The 12,014-nt window shown below is 42.9% G+C and overlaps 1 protein-coding gene across 1 annotated transcript in view; it reads left to right on the top strand.

The window, feature by feature from the left end:
* PARD3B (par-3 family cell polarity regulator beta) overlaps positions 1 to 12,014 on the top strand; it is a 578,916-nt gene that overhangs the window by 229,637 nt on the left and 337,265 nt on the right. Inside the window, exon 11 of the mRNA XM_056861663.1 lies at positions 6,825 to 7,010. Within this exon, the coding sequence (XP_056717641.1) occupies positions 6,825 to 7,010 (186 nt within the window). The remainder of the gene's footprint in view (positions 1 to 6,824; positions 7,011 to 12,014) is intronic.

Genomic DNA, 12,014 nt, shown 5'->3' with positions numbered 1-12,014 from the left:
CATATTCCAATGCTTTTGTCTCTTCCTAATATATATTTGCTATTCCTATCTTTGTTGTATTAATCATAGAAAGCAGAACTCCATGAGGTGTAGCTTCTCCCGTAATAGTTTTAAGTTATATCCAATCTCCTCTGTCCAATACATGTAACCTTTTCTGTTAATGTTTTGTTCCCATTTCCACATTATGCATTCATGCTACAGATCCCCGGATCTCACAGTCAATGAGAGACAGGCAAATCTATGCAGCATGGCCAACCATGGCGCAGGGGAAGGTTCTGCAAATGCAAGGAGAATTCTAAGGGTTGCAGAAATATATGACTTTTAACTAAAAGCCTAATTTGGTGATAAGGACCTCAACCCCCTCTTCCAGTGATAATTACATCTGTGTGGGTACTGATGTTGCAAAAAAAAAAAAAATCCACTGGAGCTTGGGCGGCATTTTGAGTTGGCATAGCAATCGAGAATGGGTTGTGGCAAGCATGAGAAGAGGGGAGCCAGAGCTGGGAGGATAGCAGAAGGGGAAAGAAGAGCTGTAGAGGGAGCCAGAGGTGGAACCATGAGGGAGATGAGAAAATGATACTTTCCTTTCCCACGCAACTCTTGAACATGTGAAACTGCCTTATACTGAATCAGACCATTGTTCCATCAAGATCAGTATTGTCTACTCTGACTGGCAGCGGCTCTCCAGGGTCTCAGGCAGAGGTCTTTCACACTTACTTGCCCAGTCCCTTTAACTGGAGATGCCAGGGATTGAACCTGGCACCTTCTGCGTGCCAAGCAGAGGCTCTTTCCGCTGAGCCACGACCCCTCCCCAATTGATCCCTCAAAAAAAAAAAAAAAAAAAAAAAACTGGATAGGCTGGGGGGTTGAACTCACTGAGTTCTTCTCATTGAGTTCTTGCCTACTGGTAATAGTTTACTGATTATTAGTTTTCCAATTCTGCGCTCACAACGCTGGCCACTGGAGCTTCTGAATGCTTTTGAGTTTATTGTATGAGCTCCTCTTATATGAATAAGTAAAAATAACAATGCAGTAGGCTTTTTTTTAATTCTTTCAGCCTATTGATAAATTGGCATGTTAGTTGCTGCCAAAACAGAGAGCAAAAATATTCATATCATAGCTTAGTTTTATTAACAGAAGTCAAATCAGTTCTCTTTTAAAACTTTACCTATGTTGATTCAGATATGCATTAATATCCAGTTACTAAGTTTAATACATTATATCCTGTTTTTTAACTTGCGAAAACTAGCAAGGGGAGGCACATGTGATTTCAGTAAGTTCTGAACAGCCCCATCCTAAGCTATAATTGTGACCTCGTACATGTTCTTTATAATCATTGTTTTATTTATATTGTAAACTGCCTGGAGTGCCACAAGGTAGAAAGGCAGCTAATAAATATTTTAAATAAATCAATACACCCTTCTAAGCTCATTGACTTTAAAGGATTTAGGGGCACATAACTCTGCTTAGGATGGCACTGTTCATTAAAATTACTATCTTTAGTAGTTTTGGTTTCCAGAGTAGCCAGTTAACGCCAGCTGTCATAAGACTGATTGAGAAACTATGCATATTGAAAAGCAAAATAAAAAAGAAATGTTCTTGCAAATCTTCCTACCTTGGGACATTTCCTAATTAGATGTCTGGTTAATACAGATTCTTGGCTTTGAGTTGCTACATGTGGATTGGCAGTGTTACATGCATAGAACTTTACCACATACCTGATCTTATTAAACTCTGCTTTTTTTATAATAATAGTTTTTTTCTATTAAAAAGTCCTCTTCTCCCCACTCCAAAAAATTATGGCTTGCATTACATCCATGGTTGGGTTTTTTCCCCCCTGAATCTGGCTTGATTTACTCTTGCAAAGCAGCTGACTGCAAGGTGCTCTGCCCTAATATTTCTCAACTAGTTCATGCAGGGTCAACCATGATTTTGGTGAAGGAAAAAAGCTGTGGAGGAAAAGTATTTATTTATTGTGTGTATTTTGGGAGGATAACCTTTCTAAGGACTTGGAAGGATTAAATATCTACTAAATAGATTATATATGCAATTAAATATTCCTTGTATCAGATTAACAGAACTCCTAAAACCCATCCCAAGCAAAGGATGTAAGTATGTAACAATTTTCCTTTAAGAAAATGGTCACAGTCAGAATGTAGGGATTCTGTATGGAAAGGAGTTATACTGGTAGTGGGTCAGCCAGCCCCTGGTAGTATCTTTGTGCCTGCCTGTTGGTGCAGAGAAATAATATTTAGGATGCCCATGAGATGTAAGCAAAGCACATGCAGGACCCAAACCTTTCGGGGGCGGGGAGGAGAAGGAGAATAATTGGTTTTTATATGCCGACTTTCTCTACCACTTAAGGAAGAATCAAACCGGCTTACATTCACCATCTCTTCCCCTCCCCACAACATACACCCTGTGAGGTAGGTGGGGCTGAGAGAGCGTGACTAGCCCAAGGTCACCCAGTTGGCTTCATGTGTAGGAGCAAGGAAACAAATCCAGTTCACCAGATTAGCCTCCGCCGCTCATGTGGAGGAGTGGGGAATCAAACCCGGTTCTCCAGGTCAAGAGTCCACCACTCCAAACCTCCTCTCTTAACCACTACACCACGCTGGCCTATTAGACTAAAGCCCACAAATAATACTGGGACAGTAGTTAAAAGGGGGAAATGGGGACAAAGGTGGGGGGGCAGGCTTCCTAAGAGAGTGAGAACGGGCTAGCATAGAGAGGGACACAGAACTGGCCAAGAAGGGGGGATGCAGGCATCTGAACACCTGCTCTGTTACTGTTGCATTTGGACTGGGTTGCTCGAACCCCTGTAAATGTCCCTCCCTGGTTTTGTCAGGTCCTGAGCCATTTATTCTGAGTAGTGGGACGAGGCAATCCCATTGCTTTCTCCCCCCCTTCTCAGGAAAAGATGCTCAGGAAAGGGCCTTTCTTAGCCTATAGGTGGAATCAGTTGAGTTGCCTCTCCCTGCAGTGAAGAGAGCGGGAGGGGAGGGCTGAGTCTAGTCCCTGCTGCAGGTGGCACGCTGCCCTGCCCTCGTGCAGCTTGGGCTGATCACTGCAGCCAGCGTGGTGTAATGGTTATTAGCAGTGGACTCTTATCTGGTGAGCCGGGATTGATTGCCCACTCCTCCACATGAGGGGCAGACTCTAATATGGTGAACCAGGTTTGTTTCCCCATTCCTCGCCATGAAGCCAGCTGGGTGCCTTTAGGCCAGTCACAGTTCTCTCAAAACTCTCTCAGCCCCACCTACCTCACAAGGCGCCCATTGAGGGGAGAGGAAGGGATTGTGATTGTAAGCCGCTTTGAGGCTCCTGAAGGTAGAGAAATCGTGGTATGGAAACCAACTCTCCTTCAGCCAGGAGGGGCAACTGGGACAGGCTAATGAAGAGTCTTCCCTCCTATACTTCGTTTTCGCATAACAAGCAAGATTGCCGTAATTTATCACAGTGCTCCTGCTGTGTCTCTGTTGCCAGATGCAAACACATCCTAAGTAAGGAGATGTTAAGCAAGGAGATGTTTTATGCATACATGGAGTCTTGTCTGAGATTTTAATAATGGGATTCTAGGTCACTTGTCTGAAGCAAATCGAGCTTGATTTTATTTTATTGCAGGTTTGCCAGTCCTTACGGCAGCCTGGAAATGAGATATATGTGTTCACCAAAGGGGATGGAATCAGATTTAAACAGGTTGTGTTCTCCTGAATGTGAAGGACTGGTGTGAAGAGAGTATGAGCAAAATGAACTGTTCCTAAATTAGTTGGTGCTGAAAACTTTTTTTTGTAACTGTCAATTAAGTCTTTGTATGATACGTTTATCTGATTCCCAGAGTGATTCAGTGAAGTAAATAGCTGTGAAATGTTATGGACTCCAAACTGTGTGTCAAGGGAGAGCCGTAGGGAACCTAATACTAGAAAATGATTTAGTATATTTATATCTATCGTCTCGCTTCGACACATTTTAACAACTCTATTTTGGTTCAGATAGCATGCCCACACACTCTGATGATAACCCAGCAGATGGGTGCAGAGCACTAATGCTTGCGGTAACTTCTTTTAATAAACCAGTGCATTTTAAGAAATAGGTGAACTGCTTGAGCACCTGAATTTGTTTCCCATGCTGTTCTCAGTGGCATGTTTATTTCAGTAATCAAATTACTTAGCTACATCTTTATTTAAGGGTATGGTTAGGCGTAGAACAATTTGTTCTCAAGACGTTCTAAAATTCGTCTATTTAAAAGACGAATTCTCTCCGGTTCTCATGCTTCCCTGGAGGGGAACGAAATACAGCAGATTCTACTGCTGTATTTCGTTGGAGCAGTGGAGTCTGATCTGGAGAACCGGGTTCGATTCACCACTCCACATGAACGGCAGGCTCTTATCTGGAGAACCGGGTTTGATTCCCCAGTCCTCCACACGAGTGGTGGACTCTAATCTGGTGAACTGGGTTGATTTCCCCACTCCTTCACATGAAGCCATTTGGGTGACCTTGGGCAAGTCACAGTTCTGTTAGAGCTCTCTCAGCCCCACCTACCTCACAGGGTGTCTGTTGTGGGGAGGGGAAGGGAAGGTGATTGTAAGCCAGTTTGAGTCTCCTTGGAGTGGTAGAGAAAGTCGGCATATAAAAACCAACTCCTACTCCTCCTCCTCCTTCTTCTATTACGATCAAAGGCTTTTGCATGTTTGAAATGAGAATTTGTTTTTAAAATACCCATAATACAATCATTGGTTATAAATGGAAATGGAGAACATTCTGGTGAAAGATATGAACAGGTGCACAGAATATTTGTTGTTACACAAGCACATTATATAAATAGAGATAATTGCTGTCTTCCAATTAATGTTGTTGCTCCATTGGAAGTAAAGTTAGCAATTTGATACAATAAAACTGCTTGGCAAAAGGCAAGTGAGCTCACAGGTGCACTTTCTACAGGAAGACATAGGTGTGGCATTTCAGCAGTTGAGTGTTTCCTAGGCAGATTGGTATTGCTAAAACCAGATGCCTCCCAAGAAGCCAGTACTGGTTGTCCTACAAATGTGAGTAGAGGGGAATGGATAGATTAACAAGGGGGCCATGGTAAGGAGCAGAATCCCTATTTGTAATGGGGTATTGCTCTAGCCTAATTGTTCCAGAATCCCTCTGTTCATAGTTGATGATAATGTGGGGCAGTTTACTTAATACAGAGAATGATCAGATTCCTGTTACGGAAAACTGGAAATAGTCTGAACAGAATCCGTGACTGCTTGAATCAATATGGGGTTGAATAGGCCCCTGCTGCCACTCGACAGAGCAGCATGAACACAAAAAAAGGAGGAAAACCAGGGGTACTTCCAGTTCCGAATCCAACGTGACATCAAGGTGTCATGTGACACTCTAGGGATTTCCAAATCTCTATAGTAAAAAACATACGCTGTTGGGTAGGAATGGGAGCTAAGGGTTCCGGATGCTGGTTGGTTAAAAGGTGCAATCAGAGTAATTTTCCTAGTTCAGGGTAGCTAGTGAGCTGAAAAGTAGAACATCTGAGTGAAATACAGGTTAATAAAAGGTATGTGCATGCTGTATTTTGCAGCGGATATAAAATTACCACCTAGATATTTAGCTATAGATTCTAATTCCATCACTTATTTATATATTACAACAACAATATCCCAAATTTTGTTACTATGCTCGCTGTAGCTGACACTGTGATGCCAAAGCACTGCCTAAGCCTAAAAACTGGACACTTCGGTATTCTGCATAATAAGCACTGGAAGACAAGCATTTTACCTTTATTAGGATTTTGTTATTAATCTGCAGCTGGGGGTGGGGGCTTTTAAGCATCAGTGACCGTAAAGTACTATTTATTCTTTTACACGAGTGTGAGTTTTGCAATTATGTGTTTAAGGACTTAAGCTTGCACATGTGCATCTTTTAATTTAAAAAAAAAAACCCTAGAAAGTTAACAAAGAGAAGCTTGTAGGTATAAGAGAGGAGAGGTAGGCCACCAGCATCAGACAATAATTATTAATGTCAACATCAGGCCACTTTTATATTTTCCAATTAAATGAAATGCATTAACTTTGTCATGTGATTAAATATATTAAATATTTGCTCTTGATACATATTGGAATTGAGGCTTATAATTTCACAGACCCTTTATCTCTCCTCTACTTCTCCCAACAGCTGCAGCAAAATGCGGTGGTTTCTAGATTATAAGTATCTTGTTTATTTTACTTTTTCATGGGCCGGAAAACAGCGATGTTCTAACCGCAGTATGACAGAGATGGATTAAGTGTATGGGAAAAACTCTCCTCTTCCATAACCAGAAAATAGGCTTTTGCTTATTTTTTTAAAAAGAAAATAAGAATACACATCCTTATAATTTATTGCATATGAATAATTAAGGCATCTTTGAAATTAAAGCGTCCAAATCAGCACTTTATGTAAGGATAAGCCAAAAAGTACATTTGTACCTGAGATGGGTGGGTGAATGTGCTCGCTCATTCAGGTGTTGCTCTTACTTTGAATGGGCTTTGTCACAATATTGTGTGACCTAATCTGATTTGGTATAGGGCATTGTGAAATCAACATGCAGTTACACAATCTAATTGGATGACGTCATATAGGTAAGAAGAAGAAGAGTTGGGTTTTTATATGCCGACTTTCTCTACCACTTAAGGGAGACTCAAACTGGCTTACAATGACCTTCCCTTCCCCTTCCCACAACAGACACCCTGTGAGGTAGGTAGGGCTGAGAGAGCTCTAACAGATTCTTATGAGATTAGGCTACTTCGGTACTATTTATGCAAATGTTCTGCTTCATCTTCGTACAACAGAAAGGAGAGCCCTACTGCAATGTTCTTTCACTCGAGACGACTGAGCAGTTGACTTTTGAGATCCCCCTGAATGACTCTGGTTCAGCTGGACTTGGTGTGAGCTTAAAGGGCAACAAATCTCGAGAGACTGGGGCTGACCTTGGGATTTTCATCAAATCAATCATCCACGGAGGAGCTGCTTACAAGGTATGAGGAAACCTGATTTTTTATTCATAGCGTTTCTGCCAAATTAATGTTCCATCTCTTGAATATAAACATGCAAACCTGCTGTGCGTGTAATCAAGAACATAAAGATTTCTGTGCTGGATCTGATGAAAGACCAGTGCTGTTGGTGTAATGCAGTAGCCAGTGAGATGTTTCCAGGGACATCTACAAACTGAGGGTTTGAGGAGGGGAGAGGCCTCAGCTGAATATAATGCCATAGAGTCCACCCTCCAAAGCAGTCATTTTCTTTAGGGGGACAGATCTCCAGGGGGAGAGCCAATGTGGTGTAGTGCGGTGGTTTGGAGTGATGGACTCTGATCTGGAGAACCAGGTTTGATTCCCCATTCCTCCTCATGAGCGGCGGAGGCTAATCTGGTGAACTGGATTTGTTTCCCCACTCCTGCACATGAAGCCAGCTGGGTGACCTTGGGCTAGTCACACCCTCTCAGCCCCACCTACCTCACAGGATGTCTGTTGTGGGGGAGAAGAAGGGAAGGTGATTGTAAGCTGGTTTGATTCTTCCATAAGTGGTAGAGAAAGTCGGCATATAAAAACCAACTCTTCTTCTTCCTCTTCCTCCTCCTCCTCTTCCTCCTCCGTCATCTGGAGTTCAGTTGTAATTCTGGGAGATCTCCAGATCCCACCTCGAGGTTGGCAACCTTAGGCTTGGAAGTCACCTACTTTCAGCCTAACCTATCTCACAGAAAGAAAAAAAAGGAGGAGAGGAGATAATGTATGTTGCATTTGTCCCCACTGTGGAAAAAGTTGGGGTATAAATGTATTAAGTAAATAATTAATATAGCTGAAGATGGGAGGCAGATAAAATTTAGGGAGATGAATGGCTAAGAAGGAGAGAATGAGGCTGGGAAAGAGGAGATGATGTGGGGGTTGCCAGAAGGAGGGAAAGAGTAAATAGTGTGGGGAAAGAGGGTACAGGGGAGAGTGAGTTTCTACCCCACAAGTCCTTGAGGGTTCCCTACCATGCAGGTGGATCTGGCCCAGCGGCCGGCACCGCACAACTGTGCCACAGTGACCTAGGCAAAGGCTGCTGGGGGAAGAAGGAAAGCTTAAGTCCAAGGGGCATATAAAAGTAGGTTGGCTGTTTGGTAGGAAGGAGATAGGGCTGCCAACTCCGTTTTAGGACATTCCTAGAGATTTGGGGGGTGGAGCCTGGGAAGGGTGGGGTTTGAGGAAGGGAGGGACTTCAGAGGGAAATAATGCCATAGACACCACCCTTCAAGGCAGCCATTTCCTCCATGGGAAGTAGAGTTGCCAACCTCCAGGTGGGGCTGAAGATCACCTGGAATTACACCTGCTTTCCAGATGACAGAGAAAAGTTCCCCTGGAAAAAAAATGGCTGCTTTGGAGGGTGGACTCTATGACATTATGCCTTGCTGAGGTCACTTCCGTCCCCAAACCTCGCCCTCCCAAGGCTCCACCCCTAAGTAGCTAGCAATTTCCCAATTTATGAGCTGGAAACCCTAAGGGGGAACTGACCATCCCTAGTTGGGAGACCCAGTGTGATTCCAGGAAATCTCCAGTTCCCACCTGGAAGTTGGCAACCCTAAACAGAGAGAAGGAAGCAGGAAAGGGGAAAGGGGCTATGGGGACTTTCAGGAAAGGGAAAGAGGAAATAGTGGGGAAGGGGAAATGAGATCCCTCCTGCAAGTCTTGAGGGTTCCCACTTGTTGTATAGTATAAACTGTAAAGAAATTGGGATTACAAAGGTTGAAGACAGTGCAGTAAGAGCAAGATGATTCCTACAATACAAGACTGCAAACCTGTCCCATTATAAAGGTGTACCTCCTGAACTGTCCCTCCATTCTACTACAGTTCTCATCCGTTTATAGCACAGCAGGATTCTTCTGCCGCTGTGTAAATCATCGAATCATAGAGTTGGAAGGGACCACCAGGGTCAACTAGTCCAACCCCATTCACATTGCAGGAAATTCACAACCCCTCCCCCCCACTCCACCAGTGACCCCTACTCCATGCCCAGAAGATGGCCAAGATGCCCTCCCTCTCATGAACTGCCTAAGGTTGTAGAATCAGCATTGCTGACAGATGTCCTTCTTGGGCAAGTCTGGAAAACAGTGCTTGAATTGGGATAGTTCAGTGTATCTGACCACGGGATCACCCTGACCCACAGGCACATAAATGCATCTCCCACTCTGGCGGAGAGAGGACAAAGGATAAATTCATTTCCTTATTTATTTAAAACGCTTATTTGCCACCTTTCTATCTTACGGAACTCCAGGCGGCTTATGATAAGATGTGTGGAAGCCACCCTTCTCTAAACCCACTCCCTTCTATACAACAGGTGGTCATGGTGGAACAAAGCAATATACCAATAGCACATAGGAAGCATCAGCTGGAACCAAAACCTAAAAGATGTGGCTGTTTAGCTTGGAAAGAAGGCTGTTAAGGGGAGACACGATAGAGGTCTATTAAGTTATACATGGTGTGGAGAGAGTGGACAGGAAGAAGCTTTTCTCCCTCTCTCATAATACCAGTACGTGGGGTCATCTGCTGAAGCTGGAGGGCGAGAGATTCAAAACAGATAAAAGGAGGCATTTCTTCACACAACACATAGCTAAATTGTGGAACTCCCTGCCCCAGGTTGTGGTGATCGCCGCCAACCTGGAAGGCTTTAAGAGGGGAGTGGACATGTTCATGGAGGAGAGGGGTATTCATGGCTGCTAGTAAAAATGGATACTAGTCATGATGCATAGCTATCCTCTCCAGTGTCAGAGGAGCATGCCTATTATATTAGGTGATGTGGAACATAGGCAGGATGCTGCTGCAGCAGTCATCTTGCTTGTGGGCTTCCTAGAGGCACCTGGTTGGCCACTGTGTGAACAGACTGCTGGACTTGATGGACCTTGGCCTTTCTTATGTTCTTATGTATTAGTGTGATCATAAGGATATGTGCTCCTGTGTATGAAATGTTACTTGTTAACATGAGTGTTAAAGAGCCTTGGTGTTGTTGTTCATTCGTTTTTTAAATCCTGTGCCGTCTGTTTTTTTCCCCTTGCTGCTATTGAACTTTTCCATTTCTCCCTTAAGTAAATTCTACTTGTTTCCAGAGCTACAGGTGTTATTGGCTTAAGCATATACATTGGATTTAAGAGAACTGAAGTTCTGCTGTGAAACTATAATATATAAAATCGTTATTTTTATAAGAATAGTCTCTGTACAGATGCCTTGTGACAACTGAGAGGAAGAAGTATGGGTGAGAAGCTGGTCGAATAAATGAGTTTCATAAATGCCTTGGGATAGTATCTAGGAAAGAGGTTAATACTAAAACAAATTCAATTTTTTCCTCTGTAATATTGAACTTGAAACACTGTCCTTCATTATGAAGGAAAATTGACTGTTCTGTGAAATGACTGTGTAGATCCTTAACCGGGGAATCTACCCTTCACTGAAAATCTACTGAAAGAAAAAGTGACGCTCAAAATGTTGGTTACAGGCTATTGTAAAACAACAAGACTTTGGACCTGACCTGTTTAAGAGACCACAGTTGTTATCCATACATTTTTTCTAATACATTTGAGCTTATGAAAAGACAGTTTCAGAGGGTAGCCATGTTGATTTGCAGCAGAATCGCTAGATTCAAGTCCCGTAGCACCTTAGAGACCCTCAAGATCTTCAGGATATGAGTTTGAAGACTCACACCCCGGCAATCTTGTTGGTCCCTAAGGTGCTACGGGACTGGAATTTAGACATAAAAAGACATAAGAAAACAATCTGGGTTGGTGGAGGAAAGGTAAAGCCTGGGGCGGTCTGAACAAAATCCTGAACAGGTGGAAGTGGCAGAGCTTTGGTGGAGCATTTAAAAAGAAGGAGAAGAAGAGTTGGTTTTTATATGCCGACTTTCTCTACCACTTAAGGAAGAATCAAGCCAGTTTACAATCACCTTCCTTTCCCCTCCCCACAACAGACACCTTGTGAGGTAGGTGGGGCTGAGAGAGCTCAGAGAGAACTGCGACTAGCCCAAGGTCACCCAGCTGGCTTCATGTGGACGAGTGTGGAATCGAACCAGTTCTCCAGATCAGAGTCCACCACTCCAAACCACCTATCTTAACCACTACACCACACTGATGAGAAATCCAAACTCTGCCCAATGTTGAAAAATCCAAACTCTAACTTGTAAGCCAGATATGGCCCAATAAAAGAAAAGGCCTAAATAAATACATAGCTATATAGAAACTGTCAGATTGTTTATGTTTCATAGAAATGGTCTAAAGGTGTGCACATGTTAATGTCTTGAAATAAAATCTGGCGTGGCGACCTATAGGTGCCTCTCAAAGCTTGAGGTGCGGTGTTCTTTATCTATAGAATAAGACTTGGCAGACTCTATTGGAACAATTCTTTCCTAAGTTTGCACATTTTTAAAAAAGTTCTTTAAGAGAGGCAATACCCGTAGATGAATGTTAACAAAAGAACTGAGACTTTCAGACCCAAAAATTTTTTTTTTACTGCAGCAGCTTTTCAAAAATCTTCATAAAAGCTCCAAACAATAAAATCTTCATTCTTCCCTCTGACCAGTAAAATGAATCAACTCTCTTCATTTTAGTGAGGATTTTATTAGAACACAAAAACCTATGAATACTCCGAGTGATATCGCTTCTACAGTCCTTTCCTTGAGCACCCCCTGCCTATTACAAAGCACCTCCCATAGGTGAATTCCTGGTGGCATTATTGTCCTGGAGTGTGCTTTCTTTGACACAGGCCCCTGAGATTTTCCTAATGTTTGAACCATTATTAAATTTATTCTGTCACTCCTTTCATGCAGTACAGTAATAATGAAAAAGGAAAGGCAGTTTTTTGTAAGAGACTAAAACTCCATTTCCAGATTACATCATATGTCTTACAGTGAATCCTGCATGCTGGGTGGGGGTGGGGGGATCCTTATCCTTGTTGATGTACACTTCCATTACTGCAGAAGCAATAATGACCCGTTTCCAATCATTATGTTAATAC

This window comes from Euleptes europaea, chromosome 15 (assembly GCF_029931775.1).
Source record: "Euleptes europaea isolate rEulEur1 chromosome 15, rEulEur1.hap1, whole genome shotgun sequence".
Classification (NCBI taxonomy): domain Eukaryota; kingdom Metazoa; phylum Chordata; class Lepidosauria; order Squamata; family Sphaerodactylidae; genus Euleptes; species Euleptes europaea.
Note: the sequence above shows the minus strand (reverse complement) of the source record. Positions and strands in the feature narration are given on the sequence as shown.